Below are 25,335 nucleotides of genomic sequence, written 5' to 3'. Positions count from 1 at the left end.
GTTTTTTTTGTTTGTTTGTTGTTTTTTTTGGGGGGGGGAGTGTTTGTTTGTTTTTTGGATTTTTTTTGTTTGTTTTGTTATTTTCTGGGGTTTTTTGGGTGGGGTTGGTTTCTATTTGAAGGCTTCTTTTTAAAAAGTTTGCAAAATTATGTCATATAGTTGTGTGTCCCAAAAAAACTGGAAGTAATGAAAATTACAGCCTTCATTAGTGACAAAATTAAATAGTGTGTCAGCAATCAGCAGGCCCTGTATCAATCAGCAGGCACCACTTTTGGGCTTCCACCCTTGGCCCATGCATGGACTGCTTTCAAAGGTCAAACATCGCTGAAGACCTTTTCCCCAAAGCATGTCCCAGATTCTATTCCCGTTGTCATCAGCTGTGTTTTAGGCAGAATGAAAAGTCTCTGGAATTATAACTCAGCCCACCAACTCCTTTTGCTCTTTTACCAAGAAAAGACAGTAAAGGTAAAATCAGAACTAGGAAAAGTCATGTCTGTCTTTTGACAGAGATGCAATTACAATGCTCTTGCTAATATCATTACTAAATCAGCTGGATAGAAAAGGCTTTTTAATGAAGCACAAGTAAATGCTGTTTAGTTTGCAGACTGATTTTTTTCATTACCAAGGCAATTTGCCACTGAATTCTTTAAAGTGGAGATCCCTAGCAGTGCTCAAAATGAAGACCTACTCGTGCAAGTAGAATTCAGTAAGCGGCGAAAAGAGGTAACAGCATTTATTCAGGAGCAAAACTAATGCCATATTGATTAAAGTTCTCTGTGTAAAAAAGAGTGTAGACTGACAGCAGTATGTTAGATTCCAGGAAGCTAATAAATATTTCTGTTTTCAGCTGTTCTATAGGAAGTATTCTGTCATTAACTGCAGAAGCACAAGAACGTACCCATTTACAGGTCATATAGCAGTGAAAAGTATAATAGAGGAAAGTAAGAAGAGCAAAAGAGATTTATTTTGTATATGCAATTAAACAAATCTTTCTTCCCTTCCTTCAGCCCTGAGAAGGTGATTTCTCATTCATATCTCCTTCTAGTGATCAGATTAATCATAAAGCTGTATTCGTGGAGAAAATATGACCAAATTAATGTGTGAAGCTTTCCTTTTGGAACTATTTCATTTGGTTATATGCAGGTGTAAGTTAGATATCAGGAAAAGGTTTTTCACCCAGAGGGTGGTTGGGCACTGGAACAGGCTTCCCAGGGAAAGTGTCACAGCATCCAAGCCTGCCTGAGTTCAAGAAACATTTGGACAATGCTCTCAGGCACATGGTGTGACTCTTGGGGTGTTCTGTTCTGGGCCAGGAACTGGATTCACTGATCCTGATGTCTCCCTTCCAACTCAACATATTCTATGATTCTATGACCAACTAAATCTTGCTGAATTATCTGATAAATGAGAGAGTGTGCAGTGTGTTGGGAAGATGAAAACCCAAGAAAAGCCGAAGAATGGGAAGTGGCATCTTCTGAACTGTTAGATGCAGTTTAAAGGAGTTAACTGACTCCTATAAATTCCCTGATTCAATATAAATATTCCAATCCTGTCCAGGATTTATTTAGAGTTAAATGATGTAGAGTTATCCTGTTAAAGAGTGGAGCACGTGCAACCTTGATGGTCTAAATGGAGTGTGTATTTTGGTCAGTGGGCACTGTCATTCCTCTAGGGAGCCTTTCAGCACCAGTAAGCACACTCTGCATAAACAGATCTGCTTTAGTGGTTAAAAAACAGCTATTTATATAATGCACAAGTGAAATTTCACAGTTCTATTCTAATCTCAAGTGTTTTCTTTCACCATATCTTCTGCTTAAGAGGATCTGATAATGTTCATATTTTTTCTACTATGAGAACATGTAAACCATATATTTAAGTCAAAATACCCAGGAGGATATCATTTAGAAGGAATATTGTGCCATGAATGATTCTCCCCTAGAACACTAAACTGCCTGGTGGCTTAATAATTTGCTATTTGAAATACTGTGTGTTTTAAAGATGAAGATCTCTGTATTTGGGACTGCATCTTCTATCTGCTTCCCCAAGTTTAACACTTCTGTTAACTTTACAAGAACCTGAATTCTCCTTGGTGCTATTTGTCAAAATATTCAGTAACTTTCTGGTTAATATTTAGGTAAATCAAATAATTCTGCTTTCAATTCTTTTGTATTTACTCTATTTCAAAACCCTGTCCCCTCTTTTCATGTTGCATATTTCACCAGATTCTAGTCTAGCTACCACTTCATCAAGTCTAAAAGATTAAATATTTCATTTTAACAGTTTGAGTTCAATATTAATAACTTTACACAATATGGTTAAGGTTCTGAGTTTATGGATGTTTCATACTTACATCTTAAAGTACCTATTGTTTCATAATAATTTTTCAGCATGCAGAAACAGAACTAGAATGTTGGTCTGATTTCTGCATTTTGGTATTAGAATCAAGCCTTATTGCTTCCACCTATGGACAACATAGCAATGGAAAGGAAGACCTTGAAATTGTACATATCTGTTTTTAAAAGGATTTTGGTGGTTCTAACAGAAATGAAGTAAGCCTGGTCAAATGTGTTTAGTTCTTTCTCTGACCTGGAAACTTCTTGCTCAGACTGGCATCAAGACTAGATCTAATCTCTTTTGCTCATGTGGATACAACCCTTGTTTTCTCCTCTTTTGTGACAGGTAACCTGGGGTCCCAGCTGGTTGAGTATAAAGAAGAGATGTACATAACATCTGACTGTGGGAACACGTGGCGTCAGGTAGGAAGCATAAATCATCAAAGGAACCTGGAAATAATTTTAATGTACCAAATGTGGTGAATTATGTAATGCTTAGCTAATCTTTAGAACTCACTCTTTTGAAGAAGTTGTTATTATCTCCAGTTTGCTTAGAAACTAAAAGATTAAGAAGGTGATTTCTAAGGCTCAAATTGATCAGGCTGTCAGGTTCTGCTGAAGTTCAAATATTTTGGTCTCTCTAAAGATCTTGTAAAAAACATAGTGTCTGTTTAGTTTTTAATAATTTAAATAATCTTCCTATGCTAATGATGAAGTGGACCTGGACTAGATCTTGCAGTACAAACCTTCCGAGCAAAAAGACATGGCTTAGGTATAAGGGCAAAAATTCTTCTGCTTCGCAGTCTAAAAGCTGTTACTTAAGCATAAACTTTCTCTTCATTGAAACTGAGACAGTGAAAAGAGATCTGCAAAAAATAATAATTTTTTAAAGTCTTTTGGTGTGATTTAATAAATTCAGTGACTACAAATCTATTAAAAAGAGAACAGTGATATCATAATGCTATTTGAATTCTAGATGGCTTTTTCTTTCACTGACTAGTGTCAGTGTTAAAGTATTTCACCTTTTCAATGCATTATTTCCTAAACTGCTCTGTCTCAGTGTGTTGGGTTTGCCCTGGCTTGATGCCAGGTGCCCACCAATCTCTCTGTCACTGCTCTAGTCAGCTGGATGGGGGAGGGACAATATAACAAAAAGCTCATGGGTTGAGATAAGGACAGGGAGAAATTGGTCACCAATTACCATCACAGGCAAAACAGACCCGATCTGGGGGATATTTATTTGATTGCCAATTAATAACAGTAGGATAGTGAGCAATAAACCCAAATCTTACAACACCTTCCCCCTGCTTCTTCCTTCATTATGGGCTCAACTTTACTCACTAATTCTCCACCTCTTCACCCTGAGCCACACAGGGGAATGTGGGATGGCAGCTGTGATCAGTTCAACACACGTGTCTCTGCTGCTCTTTCTTCCTCACAGTCTTCTCCTGGTTCACTGTGCAGTCCCTCCCATAGGAGACAACTTTCAGTGAACTTCTCCAACACGAGTCCATGGGCTGTAGTTCTTCCCCTGAGCTCTCCAGACTGGGTGCTTCCCATGGGCTGCAGCCCATCAGGAACAGGCTACTCCAGCATGGGACTCCTGTAGGGTCAGAAGTCCTACCAGCAAACCTGCTCCACTAGCTGCCTCCTGTGGAGTCACAGCCTCCTTCAGGCATCCACCTGCTCCACTGTGGGGTCCTCCATGGGCTGCAGGGACATCTCTGCTCCATCCTGGCCCTCCAAGGGCTGCAAGGGAATCTCTGCTCTGGCGCTTGGGGCACCTCCTGCCCCTCCTTCTGCACTGGCCTTGGTGTCTGCAGGGCTGTTCCTCTGACATATTCTCAGCTCTTCACTCCTGCTGTAGTTACTGTTGTTCACTTCCTAAATACATAATCCTAAAGGTGCTACTGCTGTTGCTGACTGACTCGACCTTGACCAGTGGTGTGTCCATCTTGAAGCTGGATGGTGTTGGCTGTAGGATGTGGGGAAGTTTCTCTAGAAGTGTCTCAAAGAAACCACCCCAGTAGAATAACCTGCTACCAAAACCTTGCTGTGCAAACCCAATATGCTCAGCATAGGGATTTTTTTCTTCCTCTATATATGTATATAGCAACAATACACAATATCATATAGATTATAATATATATCCAGGATCAACAATGTACCCTCAAAGGACCAAACTCTTAAAAAAATAATAATTTCAGTTAAAATAGTGTTGTAATGTTCAGCTAAAATCAATTTTTTTTATTTTCTTAGAACCATTAAGTGTGAAAATGTTCTCAGTAGTGTTACTGAGCTTGGGGAATTTGAGGTTAAGAGAGAAAAATACAGACAATTTCTTATATTGCTATGGTAGGGTACCATTAGTACTCCACAGAGTACTTTAAAAATAAATGGGTTATTTTTCTAATGACAGTGTCCTTTGATGTTTAAAAGATCAAATTTTATATCAAATTACATCTTGAAATCTAGCATACAATATATAGGTGTTTGAATGCAAAAGCCTTCCAGGGTTTACAGTGGGTACTGTTTTGTTTAATACTTCTTAGAGGGCTCTCCTAATTTCTTGTCAACATTTGCAAAATTTTATAGTTTTTCTGGGGTGAAAAATAAAAAGAAAAGAGGAATGAGATCAAAATCATATTTTCACTGCTTTTTATTTGTAGAGACACAGAGGTAAATTATATTTGTTGCAACTTGACCCTAAGGTGCCTAATTATGCTGTAAAATCAACCACAAACTGATCCCTCATTCTGACAGTTGAAATGGCAAATGACATTGCTACCTTTATTTTAATTGAAACTCCTATGAAGCCCTTGAAAGAGTTTACTCACTTCTATGATTTGTGATTAGAATGAAACTGTAGATTTTTTATGTACTTTATAGCCTCACTGTTCATGATGAAACTTGCTTCCAGAGGACAGCAGCACATTTCTTTTCTGTGCTGGAGTTCTTACAACAAAAGAGAAGGTTTCAGTCAGGTGATACAGGAATTTAGATAATTCAGTAAATTGTAGGTCTTGTGAGCTGCTGAAATCCTGTGTTTTGGCACAACACTTTAAGTCTCTGCCTTGGAAACTTCGTGATTGTCATTCATGAGAGCCTGGCACCTTTCTCACAAGCTCACATGATGTTGCTGAGCTGTTTACATGGGAGAAGAGGAGCATACTGTGTTTGTGTATAGAGACAGAGAATGAAGAAAAGCAAACATAAGAGACTTGGGGGAAAATGTAATGCAAGGAATTAATTAAACCTTTCTTGAAATAATAGCAGTATTGGTTCATAAAACTGTGGATTATATGACTGCAGAAGGTCAAAGATCCTGTAATTCAATGGTGTGCTCTGAGACAGCATCAAACCTTTCATAGCCTGCATTTGATGTAGTCATCTAAGGATTCAGGAAAACTTATCTTTAAACACAGCCAGAGTTCATAGATAGAAATGAATGCTTAAGAAAGAGGTTTTGAAATTAAGTAGATTCTGGTGATTAAAGGAAATGTGTGGGAAAAAATCAGAAGGTTGGTGAGGAGGACTGTAAACATAGTCAAATGATGTGCAGTTCAGGTGTCAAAACCCACATATATCATACTATTAACATTTTGGCCTTCTGTGTTGGACAAGTTGAACATCTGTGTTTAGATAACATAGGCCTGTGATAGAGGCACAGTATCAAACATGCTTGAGATCCCTGCCCTGCTGCTGCAGACCAAAGCAAAGTGGTAAATTATGCCTGTACAAACCCCTGCGATGCAGTAGGCTGGGTGATCCTCTGCCATGGACTGAGCTCTGCAGTGCCTGCATCCCCACTTGTACTCTCTGCCCAAGTGCTCCTTCAGGGCTCCCCGGGCTGGCCAAGTAATGAGAATAAATTTATTATGGCATTTCATTTGTGGATGTGTGGTTGTTCCTATGTCCTGCCTGTGCCAGCTCACACAAAAAGCAGAACTAAGAATTGTTATTATAAATAACCAGAATACTACTTGTGCTGGTTCCAGTTCTTCTTCTACCTTTCTGTTACATGGCTGAGCTGCTTGTTGGTATATCTTGAAACTATCTCTCTTTGTTTGAGGAAAACTGAAAATTGTACTATGTACTGTACAACATTGCACTGTAAATAGCAGAGCTTTAGGAGCGATTGGCAAGTAGCTTAAACATCCATGCCATGAACTGAACTGTAGAAGAAAGGAATCTCACCTTGACATTATCATGAAATATGGGGCCTTAGAATCACAGGAGCATTACAGTTAGAAAAGATATTTAAGATCACTAAGTCTAACCATTAACTTAAGTGCCAAGTGAACCATCAAGATGTAGCCTAAGGTGAACTCATGCTTATTGGAAAGATTTCTCTATTATACCGGGAAAGCAATACAATAAAATGTGTTAATGAACATGAAATACTAGGATACTCTGTTAAGTGCTAAGGATTACCTTATGTATACATATGAGTGGATTTATTTTGTTTAAATATTGATTTCTGTTCACAATTCTGGTTGCCACTGTTAATTTCAACAGCATCTGTTAAAACACTGTACTTGAAATACAGCAAAGTATTTGTACAGCAAAGAGTAAGAGGAAGGTCTGGCTTTCAAAAAAATTGGCATCAGTAAAAGGAAAAAGTCAGCAGCAATAAACCTTTCACATTTGATCTGCTACCAGAGTAGCTCTTGCAGCAACAAAATGTTCCGTTAAGCTAATGAGGTTACACAGAATGCCTTTTGGATGTCTAGGAGCTAAATCTAGATCTCTGGAGCTTTAGTCTGGTGGTGCTTTTTGTTGGAATATTATTTATCTGTGTCAAACCTTTTTGTATCAAAGCAACTTGGAAAACCTTCTGTTAAGTGAGAATACATGTTTTCCTGCAGGCATCTTAGGAGATAGATGGTAACACTTCTAAGCACAACAAAAAAGGATGCAATTCCAGCCTTTCAACCCTGAGAAGGTCCAACTGGCTCATTCTGTGTAGAAAAGCTTCTGTTTCAGATTTGAATTTAGTAATGGATATCACTTGATGAAAATCTCAGGAATTTTTCTTTATTTTTGCAATTTCTGTATTGCGAAGTAAAATTTTATGGCATATACAGGACCACTTAAATATGCTCTCACTCATTTCATGGAGCTGTGTGAATTTCTTCCAACAGATATTCTGACCTAAAATAGCTGCTGAAGTTGTTGGGACAAATGGCAGGAAAGCATTTAGAGCAGAAGGAAGAGGATAGAATAGAAGCTGACACTGTGATTATAAGGCACAAAATGTGCACAAAAAATACAGAAATAGATTATAAAAATCTTGTTCTGTAGTGGCTGGCTACTAGTAAGGATCAGAATAGATTTATTGACTGCTTTAGTTAGGGGAGAGATGTATATCAGAATTCGTGGCCTGTTGTGAACTCACATCTCTCATCTTCCTCGGTCTGAACTTCATCTCTCACACTGGGACCTCCTTTGCCTTGATCCTTTGCAAAATGTTTGTCTTGGCTTTGTTTCCAGAAAGTACAGATAAATATTTACTTTTCTGATAAACAGGCGTGTAACTGTCCATTCTTTTCAATGTATTGAAGATGAAGAATTGTTTTCATAAGTCTTTCATACATTTTCTTTATGAAAAGTTTGAAGTGTGTGCAAGAAGAGCATGACATAACCACTGTATTAATATGACTGTAATGTGTCCTCTGTGTGCTAAAGCAGGGTTATTTAAATGGCACATGAAGACCTACCATGGTGCTTTTCTGGGAAAGGCTGATTTGCATTAAGTGGTGCAGGTATCAGCTTCCTTTATCTTCAGTGCTGAAGCTGTGGGAGACTTGGTGTCCCAGCACATAGTGCTGCATTTTGGTTTGAGGGAAAGTTCAAGCAAAGTTTAGAGGATCAAAACTCTGCTTGCTTATCTGACTCCAGCTGATCTCATCCTTTTGAAGTGCATCTAAAATTAATATCTGTCCTTTACTGAATTCTCTTCTAAAATTCGCAGCTGGGTGAATGAGTAAATCAGACTATAAATGCCACGTATCATGGTTTTTCTGTAAGTTGGCAACACTGAAAAACTGATCAGATGCTTGAAGCCCTTGTATTCCCATAAAATATGTTCTTACTAGATGAGAGGAAGACTGAGTTCTCAACCCAAATTAAATGCTTCCTATTTTTGAAGTAATTGTGAGTGTGCTGTAAGATACTTTCACCCCAGCTCTAGTTCAGACTTGCTGAGAAATCCTCTAAATGTAACATTTAGTTCTGCCAAAAGAAAAAATAATAGTATTGTCAGTATTTTTTCATTTACAAGGCAAAGTAAAGCTAACCTTTATAGTTTTCACCGTTGCTTCATCAGAGCATATAGGAGACTGCATTTTTATCTTTAAATGCTAATTGTGTATAATTCTCACGTGTCACTTGGTCTTGTGTTAAATGAACATTCATGGGCTAATGACACAAGTAAATCCTGTCTTAAAACAGATTTTAGATGTAAAACAGGAAAGATATTTACCTGTGTTTTTATTTTAGCAGTGCTGATAACCTCTAGAGAGGAATTAAAATAATGTATGAAGTTTTTAATCCTTTATACCATTAAATCAATGTTACATATATCTTGGTTCCACACTCACAGTGGCCTCCATGGGACATCACATAATATTTGAAGTTAAACTCACTGACATTGGAAATGTGGAAAACATGATTGCACCAATTATTTCACATTCTGCATGTTCTGGGGAATATGTGAGAAAGTCACAGATAGCAGTACTTTTAGGTTTTTTCTTATAATTAGACTACAAACCATTTTATTCTGCAGGATACACAGAATATGGCAAACACCAAAGTAAGGTGATGGGTCACTTGGTGATATATAACAGGAAGGAATGTAGAATGCATACTATGAGAAATATAAGCTTGGCCTAAAGTAGCTTTAGGCAGTTTAATCTGACTGTGATTTGAACCTGAACATTTTCTGATTCACCTGCTTAACTTTCTTTTCTTTTACAGCTGGGAGAAATATGAGTGTTAACCTAACTTTTATGTCCTTTTCAGTTTGAAGTGTGGACATTATAAAACATAAGTCTCTTAAATCTTGTTTGCTTGTTCATTTTATTTCAGCTGTTTTGTACATTTGCTTAGCTGGCCTTTCTTTATCTGCCTGTAGGTTTTTGAAGAAGAGCACCACATCTTGTACTTGGACCATGGTGGAGTTATTGTGGCTATCAAAGACACCTCTATCCCTCTGAAAATACTCAAGTAATTCTACAGTCAATTAGAGTAGAGCTGTTGTGTATCCAAGACCTCAGGCAAAGTTCAGAGTTTAAGATAAGCATTTCAGTGTGACCATGTATGAAACCCAGGTGGAGTCAGCTTAATTTAACATTCCTTGAGTCAACAAAATGCAGTTGGATGATTATTTTAAGATTACTTCATGGTGCTGAAGGTACCATGGCATCATGCATTAATCATAATAAAATTGTCTTGCATCAGTGTAGACATTTTTTGCTTAAAAGACTGTTCTGGAACTCTACAGTAGAAGCTGTGTTCAGCATAATTATTATCTGCTGCTGGCTGGCACCAGCAGTGTGCTAGTGATGCTGAGCCTGTGCTGCATATGTGGCTTAGATGTGCAGTCAGGAGAGTTCATTGATACTGTAAAGTTTCTTTTCTCTCCGAGGGCCATAGGGAAATTGGAGAATCGCCCTGAGTTTCTCTGGCAAGAGCAATTTAATGTAGAGTTTGGGAACCAACAGGCAGAGGACTCATTTGTGCTTATGTGCTGTGTAATTTGGTGTGCCAGAATCACAGCTCATCTGAGATGTTCATGCATAAATTAACTGCAGTGTGCATGGATCCTCTCATATGGTGACAATGCAGTAAATGGCCTTCACCGTGGTTTGGCAGGAAAGATTTATTGCAAAGCATTTTGTTACAAAATATAAAGTTTTAGACTGCATGATAGTACAGCAAAACATGGTAAGCTTGTGTAATGGCACATGGAACTATAATCTTCAGCATAAAAAACCTGTAAGATGTACTTATTGCTTGTGAATTAGCTCATTTTTGTAGAATTGTGTTACATATATATGAATTTTGTTATGTATACATGAATAGGAACAGGCTCTGTACCTGGTTATCTGGACTGAAAGCCATCATTAACCTACCATCCAAAAGACCTGGAGGAAATGTATAGAAAAAAAGAAACTTTGACTTACAAGTTTTTGATGTACATTTGAATTATATTTTGAACTATGTTTTGTTGATTCATCAGTATCTTTTGCAAATGTTTAAGTGGATGGTAGCAGCTGTGAGGGGCCATGCTCATACTGATCCCATGTTTTAGGACTTGGCCTCTGGTGTTTCACTGGCCTCTGCTTAACAGGTCTATAGCTCAGACAGTACTAGAAAGAATGAAATGTGAATTAGCTTGTTTTTGAATCTTCAAGGTAACTTGTTGACAGAGCTCAGTTTTTTAATCGGTCTGATGAATTTTATTGCTGAGGAAAATTGATTACACCTTCTGATAAGAATGTGAATCCCTGGATAAGTTGCTGAGAAGATCACACTAATATCATGCACTGTCTAGGTATATTGTATTTTGTGATCAAAAATCCCAAGCTTTAGTAGTGAGGGGATTTTTAGAAGTTTTTTCTGCTTTGTATGCCAGTAGTTGTAAATGAAAACCTTTTCTGCTTTTATACAGGTTCAGCATAGATGAAGGCCAGACCTGGAGCACACATAATTTTACCAGCACTTCTGTCTTTGTAGATGGACTACTTAGTGAACCCGGAGATGAGACACTGGTCATGACGTAAGGTTTTGGTTTCACCTCTGTTTTCAGGGCTCTCTCTGTTTATGCTTTTGCATAGATTTTCAGCTGTGCATGTTTGAGATAGTCCTTGAGTCAGTGGCTTTTGTTTCTTACAGTCTCACAGATACACTAATATCTGACTCTCCCTGGTATGTAATCTGTCTTTGAAATCATCTGACTGCAGTACTTCAGGTTTTAAAGAAGCATTATGTTCAAGTGAAATCTTGCAAAGCTACCACAGGGGAGAGTGGAATAATAGGACTGCTTTACAAATCTGAAAGATGTAGGGGAAAAAAAATAACTACTTCCTCTTTCGTGTTTTTTTTTCCTTGTTTTCTGCAGATTTTTAGTAAGACATCAAAAATGTTAAACATCTATTGTCTTCACAGTGAAGATAACTATAGAGCTGTCTTAGTAAATAGCACTGCAGTACTTGGTGTAACTAAGCACTATGCTATCAAATATTTATTTTTATTCTGTATAGTGTCAGAGGCAGATGCTGTGAATAGAGTCAAAAATAACCAAATTCTGCAACTCAGAATTGTTTATCCTGTTTATCTGTCTTTTTCCAAAGGATCAGGGACATCTGGATCTGAGCTGCACATTTTGATCCATCTCTAGGATAAATGCTAGTATTTTAAATGTGTCTGTGAGTAAAAAAACACCTGTCTCCAGTCAGGGAGAAATGCACATGCTGCCTGCAGCCAGAAAGGGGAATGCACTCAGGGCAATGCATACAGGTTGTTGATTGTGCTCTTATGGCAACAGTTTGTGTGATTCTTTATGTTGGAGCTCAGTGTGCTCATGACAAACTTTATCACCCAGGAGTTGCAAATAGAGCTGCCTTTGACATGTACCAGTAGCATTTTCCCCAGGGAAAAATAAATTAATAGCCCAACGTATAAAGGACCCTCAGCAAAACCAAAATCCTACCCAATGTACTTCAGAACATTGTGCCAGGTTCATAGCACTGTGCTGCACAGAGCAGGATTTGATCTGTTGGGTATTTCTCTCTTTTTCCACTGCCCCATTTATCCTCCATTATACATCTATGACCTGAGAACAGTATCATCCTGTCATCTCCCTCTTCTCTCAAATACAGGTTTATTTATGATATAATATATGCCACATGGAGACATTATGCCTCTGAATGAAGGATTTCCATTAATTTCAGTAGAAGTAGACAGATCAAAAGCTTATCCCAAACTCTACTTACAGGCAGATAAAATGATGTGTGGTGACCGTATGCTCTGGGCTTGGGCTTTTTTTTATTAAGTATCATTAAAAACAGTGATTCTGTGAAGATGTGCTTAAATGTCTGGCTGAATGGCTAAAGATTTCTTGTAAAACATGATGCCTTTCTAAAATCATCTATCTAAAATACATAGAGCTGCAGCTAGATTTGATACATGAGCCCAAATTGACAACAAAAGCTTCATGTAACTTGTATGTTTCTAAAGGCACAGCAAGAGTGACTCTAGTGTGTAATGCCAGGTTTGTGGGATCTTGTTTTTTAGCTAGTTTTGCAGAGCATGGACGGCATCAAACATTTAATAGCACAGACTGGCTCTGAGGACACATCCAAATTTCCTACCAGCTTCTAAAGACAATGAGAAGAATAAATCTGCAGTGTGTGTTTCATTGTTGCCATTGTATCAACTTCCTTGTCTCCTCCCACTGCTTTTGACTGTATTTTACCTTCAGGGTGATGCTGTCAGCCCAGGGGTGCCCTGTCTGACTTTATGACATGACCTTTTGTCATTCTGTCTGGCTTAGTTCATTTTTTTCTGAAAACTGACTCTTGTACTAAGTTATTGTGTGTGACTTAATCTACAGTGATTTGTTGCTTTTGAGAAATATACAGTCCCTGGGAAAAAAAAACAAAACAAAACAAAAAACAAAAAACAAAAAACAAAAAACAAAACACAAAACAAAAAAAAAAAAAAGCAGAAATCAACTATACCATCTTTTCATTTTTTAAAATAGAATTTTCTTCCAAGTAGAACATGGAAAGATGAACCTGTAAATGGTAATGGAAATAAATTAGTAGTGTCTTTCACCTTGAGGAATCCCCATATCCATTGCCAAGGACCTAGTCTGACATTTTTTACTAGTACAGGAAAATTATTTTCTTCCTCTGGTTTGCAATGTGCTTGAATAAAGACTTTGAATAAAGAGTGCGATGTCAAAATCTGCATAAATTAGGAGAGATAGCATAATTCTGAAGTGAGATGGTAATAACTGAAAAAATGTGCAGCAAAATTAAGGAACAGACAGTGTTTAATTTAAAGCTTCTAGAATAAACTCACAACAGAGTCAAAGAATATTTTACATGTACTAAAAGTGACTGTTATGGTAAGATCCTGGTTCCACTGAGGTGAGTCTGTGTGTAAGAGACTTGGCATTCTCCAGCATGGTGTCAGGGATATTGACCAGACTTGTAAGTGGCTTGCATTTGAATTCTAGTTCTGCCCTAATTTATCCAAAATCACAGAATCATAAAATCACAGAATGGTTTGGGTTGGAAGGGATTGTTTCAAGATCGAGTTCCACCCCTTCTCTCATGGGCAGGGATACCTACTAGAACAAGCTGCTCAAAATCCATCCAGCCTGGTCTTGAGCACTTCCAGGGATGGAGTATCCACAGCTTCTCTGGACACAGTCCAATGCCTCCACATCCTTCTTATGTTGGGGACCCCAGAGCTGGATGCAGCACTATAGGTGGGTCTCATGAGAGTGGATGGAGTGGCAGAATCCCTTCCCTTGCCTGGGATTTGGATGCAGGCCATGACAAATTTGGCTTTCTGGGCTGTGAGCACACACTGCTGGCTCATGTTGAACTTCTTGTCAACCAACACCCCCCCTACTCCTTCTCCTCAGGGCTGTTTTTAGCTCATTCTGCCACCCAGCCTGTGTTTGTGCTTGGGATTGACCCAAAACCAGGTGCAGGACCTTGCACTTGGCCTTGTTGGACTTCATGAAGTTCACACAGGCCCACCTCCCAAGCCTGTCAAGGTCCCTGTGGATGGCATCCCTTCCCTCCAGTGTGTTGACTGCACCACACAGTTTGGTGTCATTGGCAGATTTGTTGAGGGAGCACTTTGTCCACTGTCCATGTTCCAGCAAAGGTGGTAAACAGCACTAGGCCCAATAATGACCTCTAAGGAATGTCACTCATGACTCTTTTCCATTCCAAAATGAAGTGGTCTAGCAAGCTTCACTGAAGAAACAGGAAAATGGGGACCTGGTTGCCTTCAGTCTTTTTTTCAGGAAGTTTTGTGTTTTCTCCGAAACAGAGAGGAAAGCCAAATGTTGACTTGTCAAAAGTTTTCATAAAGCTCAGTTGTCATCTGTCAGTCAATATTAAATCATTTATCAAAGTCCCCCACAATATTCAAGATATATACATACAACAGCCCAGGAAAATATATTTTATCCCATTGTTCTCTGCAAAAGACCTAGTTAAGATTTTTAGGAGTTTTAGTGGTAAAGTCTTCAAACACTTTAGGAAACTCATTCTGTTTTCAATGTGTCTAGATTTGCATTTCTAAAGAGACATAGTTAGGAATTTAGGAAATATAAGATTTATATTATCTTATCTTAATAAAGTCTTCATAAATTTTAAGAAGCTTGATCTGTGTAAAAATCAACTTTGGGTGAGGAGCTCGAATCCAGTATTTATTGCTAAATTAATAGGTAAGGTTTGCTAAGAAATTTTCTCAATTAATATATTTTCATCAAAATAGTGCATGAACTAGTAGGTTTTATTTTTGTTCTGAATTCATAACAAGGAAGGTTACTGCAAACCAGTAACCAGTGTTATACTGTACAATATTTTATAGTTGAGAAAGAATTACTTGCTAATACTGGATTGAGTAATGGCCTAACTCAGTGTGAAAAGAATAAATTTTGTGTTCCTCTTCAGAGGAAATAGTTAATGTAATGAAAGTTTCAAACCTGCTGAAATTGATTCTAAATCACATCTCAGCTTCTGGGAGTGTTTCCCAAACCAGGTTATTTAGATTGCAGTGTAAATTCAGTAGGCACAATAACCATGGTATCACAGACCATGGCCCCTTTTAAAAGGCCAATACAAGGTTACATAAAAGAACTGCTTTTCTTTATGTCAGGTAGAATAAAAATCTTCCTTGTGGGTAATTGTATTTTTTCCAGAAGGGTTATTTTATTTATTTTTTTTTTTTGTAATGTCTCATAGAATAACAACTTTGGATGCTGCTGCAAACTTCATGGTATCTCTGAACTGCAGAACTCTTGCATACATGTTTTGCTGTCTTAAATGCCCGTTGTGTTTATTTTGAGTTCCTGGGTAATTATGTAAACAGGAAGATAGTGTAATTTAAATTTACTGAAAACCACGTGATTATTAACAGTTGTTAGATGTTAGGTAGAGCCATCTGGATTTTTTAACTGTTGATTCTGTAGAAATGTAAACTTCTCCTTTAGCAACATCAATAACAGTCAACATTGCATGTACTTTGTGGAGCTTATTATCACACATGGCAGGACACTCCTTTTCCTGTTCTCTTTGAGTGTCTTATTAGGTGGAGGTACTTCTCTGTGTGTTGATGTTTTGAATTCTTCTCTACTGACTTGCTAATACTGCAGCACTTATAAAAGGTACATAAAAGGTAGATAAAGCCTCATTATGTAGGAGAATAGCAGATTTCTGAAGGCAAATTCTAGGTTTTATTTCCGGCTAGTTAATATCTTGTATGAGAATCATTGCTCAGTTATGAAATGGTTGTTCTGCTCTCTGCATGAGAAAGAACATATCTGAGAGTAGGTAGAAGAAAAATGAAAAAAGCATTGGAAAAGCAAACTGCTTCTTCTATTCCAATCTAATCTAGATATCAGCTAATACAGATGTACAGATCTCTGTCCAGTAGCAAGCCTAGTGCTTTTGCTGTAATCTCTGTGGACACAGATGTCAGCAGAGCAAGTCAATGCATTGCATTGTCACCACCAACCTGTGACCTTGGAGTCAAGTCCTGGTACTGCCCTGGTCTCTCCCTCTGTTCAGAAGAAGTTTAGTGGGTAAAGTTTGTTTTTATAATTTCTTTCATTAGAGTTTCATATTGTAATTAGAAACACAGGAACAGGATGCTTTCAGTGTCACTTTAAAGCCCATATTTAAAACATTTTTAGGACAGATCTGTTAATATATTTGAATAAGAGGACCTGAAAGGTTAGGAATCCATGTTCTGTAAGAATCTGTTATCACCTTGCCCCTATATTTACAGGAGGAGAGGACAGAAAAAAGGTGATGTGGCTTTTTCAGAATATACTTTGTGTAATTTTGAGCCCTTGTCACAGAGTGAGTGTCTGAAGCTTTGGTCCTCTAACTATGCTTCCATTTTAGTTTCTATTTCAAATAAATAACCATTACAAACTTAGTCAACAACTAAATTTTTAAAGCACTTTACTTACTTTTGATTGAGGCCTTGAACTATATTTTGTTCTCAAAATGAAGGACCAGCAATTTAGATGACTGTAGACTATTAACTCTAGCTCTGCCAGGTGAAGTCTGAATGAAGTATTTCTAATTGTGATGGGACTTGCTTTTTAAATATATGAATAGGAAAGAGTATTAGCTAAAGAATTATAAAATTTTGCAAGTATCACAGATTAATTTGATCTTTAAGTAAAATGAAAATAGGGAGTTGAATGAAGCAAGAGCAATCCTCTACAGTGTCATATGTTTCTATTTAGACAACTTGGTTCACTATCCACCTTGTATTTACTTCTGCATAAAACATTAGGCTAGGCACTAAATCTGCAGTGTTTTCCAAACAGCATATGTGTTAAAAGGTTGTTCCTGGATGGGAATGTATCAAATAGATGGGAAAAAATGTTGGATGCAATTCACAAATATCATGGAGCCACTGAACTCCTGGATTAAGTGGAAACACCCTCATTCTGCTCCCCCTAGCAGTTCTCAGAACCTAAGCATTCACTTCCGTTCTTTTTCCCCAAAAGAGCTAAAACCAAGATGTTTTGGCATTAAAGAATGAATGGCAATTATTAGCTTATGGGAGCAGGAAACAATGAAAAAACATATTTTGGTTCAATTTCAACTAAATTGTTTCCTCCCTTCATTTTTCACTTTGGCAGCTGAAAAAAAACCCCAACCAAAAACAAAAAAGAAAACAACTCTAGCCCAACCAAGAAATCCTACTCTTCTCTTTAGTGCATTAAGTATATTCATGTGTTTGTAGTTTAAGGCATTTAAATCATAAATGTCTCAGCATATTTGCACACGGTCTCCTGTATACACAAGCACTTTTTATGTGCAGTTGCTGTATGTAGGCAGGTGTCTACTTTTGCACATGGAAGCATTCATCATTTCTGTAGTTGCAATTTAGGAAGGACACTGAAATGTGACCTCTGTTATGTTCTTTTGGAGAATTAGAAAAATATGCTGAATTATAGTCTTGATGTCTAACAGACTGCATCTTGAATCTCACATTACTTTCATCCATTTTACCAGAAGGATCTCTCTGACTTATCCAGGTTTTGTTGATTTTACAATGGTGTTATGGAAAAAAAGGCAACTGCTGGAACAAAAGCTCATCTAATAAAGATTCACTTGTCATTTTCTCTTTTGAAAATAGTAGGCTTTAAATATATTTAAGTAGGCTTAAATATCATGGCTAACTGTCTCTGCCAACACATATCCCCCTGGAAAATCTTTCATTAAGAACATTACTCCTGTGAGTTAAGGAGAGCACTACCCATTGGCAGTGGCTACTCTAAAGTACATCCTTCCATGCCACCATCTCATCACTTTCCTCCTCAGCTAGATAGTTTCTGCACAGATTTGGAGTATCTTGGTTTATGTTCAGAGACACTGTAAGAATGTGAACTACAACAGGCAGAACAAAAAGAAGATAGTCAATTTTATTTGCTTTTTCAGGGATATTGTCATCATTTGCAGCTAAGGTCTCTGTGAACCAAAGGACTCAGCTCTTTGAACTCGCCATAAATTGATGAGACTTTTAACTAATCCTTTTATGTAGAAGACAACTGAGAAAGATGCTGCCTTTTGAATGTAAATGGCTTTTGATATCTAGTGAACTGTAAGGTAGATTGACTATTTAATCTGAAATTGCAATTATGTTATAAAAATTAGCAGAGAGGTCTGAGAATTAAAAAATATTTTGTCAGTAAGTACAATAAATTTAGTGATCATTCTATTTCCTTCTAATATGATTTACTACTGGAAAGGAGACCTCATATATGGAACAAGGTATAAATATAATTTTTTGACAAAGCTCTGCAACTGCTTCCATTTAAAAGGATACAGAAAAAAATTGTTAAAATAATTAACTAGCATCTCTGATAGTGTGGTTTCCTTTCCCATCTTGATAATATACTCACTGTTAGCTGCTGAGACTTAGGTCTGTAAAGAATTTCGGGTACATGCTTGGACAGCTTTGCTTAGGTACAGTTCAGAGGAATTTAGACAAATTATCCAAGAGAGAGTCCTTGAGACTGCCTGTATCACCTGTATGTGGGGCCCTCAACTGACCCTGATACAAATCCTGGGTATTACTGTCAATAGCTCTCTACTTTTGAAGTCTCTTTCAAAAGAAAACTAGAGGCTCTGCTCCACCCCCAAGTGGCATATGAAGTTAGCAGAGTGTGCCAACAGGGCAGTTCATCTCTGCCCCAGTGTCCTGTTTTGAATATCTTAGTTGATGGCAAACTCACGTGGAGGAGAGAAAAAGCCAGCACAGCACTTGGAAGATTAAGGCAGTGAGTCTAGAATGAACAAGGCTTCTGATTGCAAACAAAAGTTACTGTGCATCACACAATTGTCATCACTAGTCCTCAGTACAGCTGCAAAACTTGCACAGTTTTAGTTGCTACGTTAAACATCTGAATAAATTCCTCATGTGACCTTTGTGACCTTGGTGGGAAAATACTGCAGTATCACTCCCAGCACTCCAAGGTCTTTGAGTGTTCTCAGGTATTCATGAGTGAAGCAAAACACACAGACAGGAGATGACACAGCTACTACTGCTCATCTGAACAAGGAGTCTCTACTGAATAGGTCTTGTCTATTGAACAGAATTTACTGGAAAAGATTATCATTGCATATAATTTCTGTTAAATTAACTCTGCCCGATTATGAGCTTTATCAGGAACAGAAATAACCAGCAATCCTCCAGCAAATAGTTTAAATGAGTTAGCTAAAAACTGCATTAAACTGTCTTATCTATCAAATGATGCAATCAAATTAAAAAATTATGTGCTCATAAATGAGCTAGGAACAAATGTACAAAGTTGTTATGGCAACTGAAACACTGAAGTTAAAATTATGGATCCTAAATTCTTGCAAATAAAAGTAAATTAATTTCCAAGGTAATTGGAATTTCTTCAAAAAATTATTTATCACAGCATCATCTTTTATAGTTTCACCAGAATTGATTTGATGTCTTTCTAATGAAATTTAGTTAATCAAGAGGAAGGTTTTAGTAGCTTATGAATTGCTATCATCTTGATATATAACTTCTAATCATCACACTTGCTGCACCATTCCAGTTTTTTTCATTTGTATGATTTTGTTAATCATATATATTATATATTTTGCACCTGAGCAATTATACTGTGATTGCTGTTATGTATTGCTTTATTGTAGCTCATATTTTTTGTCTAATCCATTGAATCCTACTTAATACATGCCTTTGTTACTTTGAAAAAATACTTCTTTTTTATTCTAGTGATCTTTAGCAGTACATTTAAATGTGTTAATGTGAGGTGTCTGCAACACATGCTACTGCAGCAACAGCATTAATAATCATTAAGACTTTTTTTCAAACGATTTACTGAAGTGGATGCATGTAAAATGCTTCATTCCTTGGAAAATTTACCCTAGGAATTACAAAGCTGTATATCTGCATTCTGCATTTTAATAGAGTTTGTGACTGGGACACTTTCTTAAGTCTTTGGGATTTTATTTAAACAAGAGAATATTGGGAACACTGGTGTCATTACTGTGCTGTGAGAACATGGTCTTCAGTCTATACAACCAGAACAGCCATAAGGAAATGAGTTTGGGGGGGTGGTTTGTCAGATTTTTGTTGGTGATTTTTTTAATTTATTTTTTGTGGGGTTTTTTTCTTTGTTTGTTTTTTGTTTTGTTTTTTGTTTTGTTTTGGTTTTTTTTTTCCCAAGAGGCTAGGCCAACATACAGAAATGTTATTTCAACCTTCTGCTCAAACTCCACAGAAGAGAATGTTACAGTGGACCCCCTGAAGCAGCAGCTTTGCTGTTTGCACATATGGTTTGTACATAGCTGCTATATTATCCTAGTAGATTTTGCATAATGTCCAGAGTAACTTATATAGTTTTTCTATCATTACAGTGTGGGGTGTAGTATTTATCTAATATATATATATGCAGTGGTGTGCAGTATTTATCTAATCTCTATCTATAATCCTGGTATTTTCTAATTTCTTGCTCTAGTGGGTCAGAATAAACAACTTCGACATCTTGAATCATTATTTCTACAGAATTCTAGAATCATAAAATTGTTGAGGTCAGAAGTGACCTCTGGAGATAATTTGCTCACACTGACCCACCCAGGGCCAATCACACAGAGCTATTCCCAGATGGCTTTTGAAGATCTTCAAGGGTGGAGACTCACAACCTCTCTGGGCCCCTGTAACAGTGCTCCCTCACAGCAGAAATGTTGATTCCTGAGTTCAGAGAAAATTTCCTGTGTTTCATTTGGAGTCTATTGCCTCTGGTCCTGTCACTGGGCACCACTGATGGCCTGGCTCCAGTCCAAGCTAAAATTTTTCTTTTGTACCTTCCCTCCAGATATTTATAGACTTTGATAGTTTCCCCTGAGCCTTCTCTTCTTTGGGCTGAACAGTCCCACTTGCCTCTTCCTCTCCTCTTATGAGACCTGCTCCAGCCTCTTCATCACCTTCACAGCCTTTTATTGGATTCCCTTCAGTCATTCCATCTCTCTCTTGTGCTGGGGAGCCCAAAATTGAACCCAGTACTTCACATGTAAACTCATCAGTACTGAGGAGAAGGAATTAGAGAATAATGTGTCTGTCTCTTTTAAGTTTATCCTTGTCCTTCGTCTTTCTTGCCCTTCCTCCAGGTCTCTTTGAAGACAGCTCTTTACTCTCTAACAAGACTCTGCATATATTTTGTTGTACTTCTCAGCTTGATCTATTCCAGTGAAAAACCCAATTCTTTCAATCATTCTTCATTGGTTACATTTTCTAAGCAGCTTATGAGTCATTTTGCCCCTTTTCAAATTCATTTTTAGTGGGTCTGTAAATATGCATATAACATCTAAAATTAGACACAATATTCTACCAGAGGTTTCACCACTGCCAAGTTTATCAAAATAATTACCTCCATGTCTTCTGTTTTCAAGTTCGGAATATAATCTAGGAGTAGTCTTTCATATTTTGCAGCAACACTGCATTCTTGTTTTAATTCCACAGAATTCCCCAACTCTTTTATTTGATATTTGAAAGTTTCCACCTTTGAAAAAAAGGGTTTGGGTTTCTTTTTCCCCAAGGTTTTAGGAGAATTTCATCATATTGATTTCTGAACATTGCTTCCATCAATGTCCACTCCCCTCCTTATGTGTTTCCTGCAAATTTTTTTGTCTTTCTTATTTGACTGTAAGTGTTAATGAAAATATTGACTGTGGAACCATCATATCTTTATGATACATATCTCCAAATAGTCTTTATTTGATAACTACCTTTTGAAAATGGATTCTTTTAATTCAATATGTATTTCCATTCCTCTTCACAGTGATTTTATCTGCACTGATGTTTTCTTTTTTACATTGAGACAATATCAGCTATAAATGTATAACAGTTCTAACAAAGGTCAAACTATGCTACATTTTTTCCTTTCCTTTATCCACTAAGCCAGTTACCCTGTAAAATGAGAAAATTACATTAGTTTGACATGATTTGGTTTTGATAAATCCTAGTCGCTGTTTGTTATCACTTTAATTATCTACAAGGTGCTTAAAAGTGGATAGCTCAATAATTTGTTTGGTATCTCTGTGGATATCAAAATTAATTCTCTTTCTGGCTCTGTCTTGCTGTTTTATATCTATGGCTATATGGACACACATAAATGTGTATGTGTGGTTGTGTGTGTGTATTAATATATATAAGCAACATTTCCCTTGCCATAGTTATTTGTAATCACACTCATGAGGTTTCAAAGATCATTAATTATAGTTCAGATATTATGTTTTCAGGACAATGTCATTATTCTGTTCTGCCTTGAACTCAAAACACCATCTCCTTTCTTCTTCTTTCCTTGACTAATCTGACTGAGATAGCTAATACAAATGGAGAATAATTAATTTGTCCTGTAGAAAATACTTTTATTGAGGCAGGAGTGAAGCTTTAACAGGACTTGGCTACTTGCACTTGAATGTATATTTTTACAAATGAGTTAAGAAAAGAAATGTAGTAAATTTGTGAAGCTTTGTGATGTCTGGAGCAGCGATCACTGAGGTAGGTAGTTGCATAAGCACATGGTGAAGTCTGCCTATGTTAGTACCTTGTATGGAGAAACAAAGATTTTAGGAAAGAGGTACAAGTATTTTGCATGCAAAAGACACTTTATGTCCATCAGCAAACCCGGTCATATTGAAACAGGCATTGTGGAAAAAGCAAGAGACCACCTAAGTAGACACTTTATTGAATATGTAACTAACAGTGAATAAGATTATATGGTGACAGCAGTTCTCAGGATCCAGCTGAACCAGGAAAAGGAACCAAACCCTCAGGCTCAATGAGAGAAATGGGACCACACACCTATGTGCACATACAGCCCCTGGACTGAGCCACATTTTTTAGTTTGTGTGTGTTGCTTCTACTTCTGAGCCATGGGCACATTTAGAAGGAAAGGAATTAGATGATCCAAGTCCTTTAATCTCAGAGCCCTGCAAGAAAAGAGTAAGACATGCAAACTAAATGCATATGTTTGTGTTTATTCAACTCCACTGCTGGTGGTGTGGTTTCCTAGGAGCATGAGTTGTCCAGTCAACAGTGAGCAGTGTGGGCAATAACCTATTGATATCTACGTCTCTGCTGTGGAGGAGAAGCAAAGACACCAGAAAGAAAAGGGAGGAAATTACTGTACATCTTTAGTGTCTGTGAACTGTTTTTCAGCCTTTTTGTTAGATTTCAGAGCTGTAAGCCGTTTACCAGGGAACATGCTTCAGGTATTGCCTCTGTGCTGTAGAGAGTCAACCACTTCTGGTCCACCCAGTTCCAATTTGAACCTGATATTCAGGACAAAAGAAATGGCTGGGCATTGCAGAATGCTTTTAGAAAAACTGTACCTTTTTTGCTGTGTCTGGGTTTGGACAAAACCGAGGGCAAACCAAAAGGAATTAATTACTTTGGAGAATGATACTGAAGCTTGGAATATGAACTCTGTGCAGTATGAACTGCACAGGAATTGTTGGCTTCAGAATTAACCTTAAATTCTTTGGCAAGTAAGTCACATAAGCCTGATACAAACCGCAAATACATTTTACTTTTACCCAAATAGTCTTTATCCTTTCTAATTTGTTTCTGGATGTCACACGTACCCATTTTGTTTTGGAAATAAAGATTCTGATTTAGAAAATGTTGGCTGCTTAGATAGTGCAGCTTGGTTTTTAAAGCAATGAGATTTCCTTTTTTAATATTTTTCCCCTCACAAAAATTGTACAGTTTGTGGCTGGGTTTTATTATACATTGAACTATCTGAAATGAAGAAGAGAACCTGAGTTCTCCAGCACAATGTGAAGATGTAGTGTATTCCTTAGAAATTAATACAGTATCATGATAATGCTGTGAGTTCAACAATAGCCCATTGCCATTTGAAGACTGCAGGAATTAACACAAAATCCTGCAACAAAAACAACAGAAGTAGTTGGAAATCATAAGGAATGACTGACAGAGATGGAAACTGACTCTGGTGATCGGGCTCCCTGATCTGAGCTTCCTGCCAAAATCTGAGAGCTCTGTTTCACATACCAAGATAATAGTATTTTTTTTTTATTCCAAATAATAAAATATTATTTCCCGTTAAATTTCTGGATAGTTTGCTAGGGAAAAAAAAAACCCCTTTAATATATGAGTTATAGCTCTTCATTGTAAAGTTTCATACAATTGATAAATGTTTCCTAACTAGACTCGTTGTACATAGAAGAGGAATAAAAGTGGAAGAAAAATTAATCTGGGACTTTTTAACAGAGAACTATAACTGTGTATAGGAAAAGATAGGACTGAAATTTTGAATCTCAGCTGTATGGTATTTCTTAGCAGTAAGAGTTTACTTTTGGTCTTTTGTTCAGAGTCTTTGGACATATCAGCTATCGTTCGGACTGGGAACTGGTGAAGGTGGACTTCAGACCATCCTTCCCCAGGGAGTGCACTGATGAAGACTATGAGTCTTGGGAGCTCACAAATCTACAGGTATTCATGGTTTTATGTTAACTGACAAAACCTTTCCCTAGCTTTCAGATTCATATAGAGTTGTGTGCTGAGAAAATGTTTCCAAATTGAATTTGGATGCTACATCCCCAGCTTAGTCTCCTTATGCTGATTTCACAAGAGTTTAAAGTGGGAGAGGATTTTGTGTTCTCTTTGGTTGTGTGATCTGTGTCCCAAAAAAGGTGGAATTATATCTGGGGGGCTGCCATAATAATAGGTGGTCCTGCTGGATTGAGAAGCATGTTCAATAAACTGAAGTGTGTCATATTGATTGAAACAATTTCAGCACGCAGTTATGTTTTGCCAACTTCCTGACCACATACCATACTCGTATATAAATTACCATAAGTAAAGTCCATTCCAGAAGTAGTTTAGGGTCTCAGTGGACCAATCATGTAATGGAGTCCAGTTGTTTTGGGCAATATTCTTTCTGCAGTAATTCACTAAAGCTGTGCTAATCCTGATGCTCTGGCCAAATCCAGTTTTCAGAAGCTAAATTCTCTGTACAATGTACTGATTAAAGAGACCAATATGAGGTGGATTTGTTTTATTAAATGTAATGCATCATATTTATTCATAATCATTCTAATTATTATGTTCTACTTCTTCCACCAGGGATGGTTTATTTTTGCATATTACTCAGAGTTACTCGAGCTCTCATTTGCTAGTTCTCCTGCCAAATTTTACACCTCTTGTTTGTGACTACTGTGTGTAT

At 37.3% G+C, this 25,335-nt stretch overlaps 1 protein-coding gene across 1 annotated transcript in view; it reads left to right on the top strand.

The window, feature by feature from the left end:
• The window catches only part of SORCS2 (sortilin related VPS10 domain containing receptor 2), a 521,566-nt gene that overhangs the window by 462,633 nt on the left and 33,598 nt on the right, over positions 1 to 25,335 (top strand). The window contains exons 12-15 of the mRNA XM_062493233.1: positions 2,680 to 2,756; positions 9,469 to 9,560; positions 11,008 to 11,115; positions 24,482 to 24,602. Coding sequence (XP_062349217.1) covers positions 2,680 to 2,756; positions 9,469 to 9,560; positions 11,008 to 11,115; positions 24,482 to 24,602 — 398 coding nt within the window. The remainder of the gene's footprint in view (positions 1 to 2,679; positions 2,757 to 9,468; positions 9,561 to 11,007; positions 11,116 to 24,481; positions 24,603 to 25,335) is intronic.

The sequence above is a fragment of the Cinclus cinclus genome, chromosome 5 (genome assembly GCF_963662255.1).
Source record: "Cinclus cinclus chromosome 5, bCinCin1.1, whole genome shotgun sequence".
NCBI classification, from domain to species: Eukaryota; Metazoa; Chordata; class Aves; order Passeriformes; family Cinclidae; genus Cinclus; species Cinclus cinclus.
The sequence above is the reverse complement of the archived record's forward strand: the minus strand, read 5'-3'. Positions and strand labels throughout refer to the sequence as shown.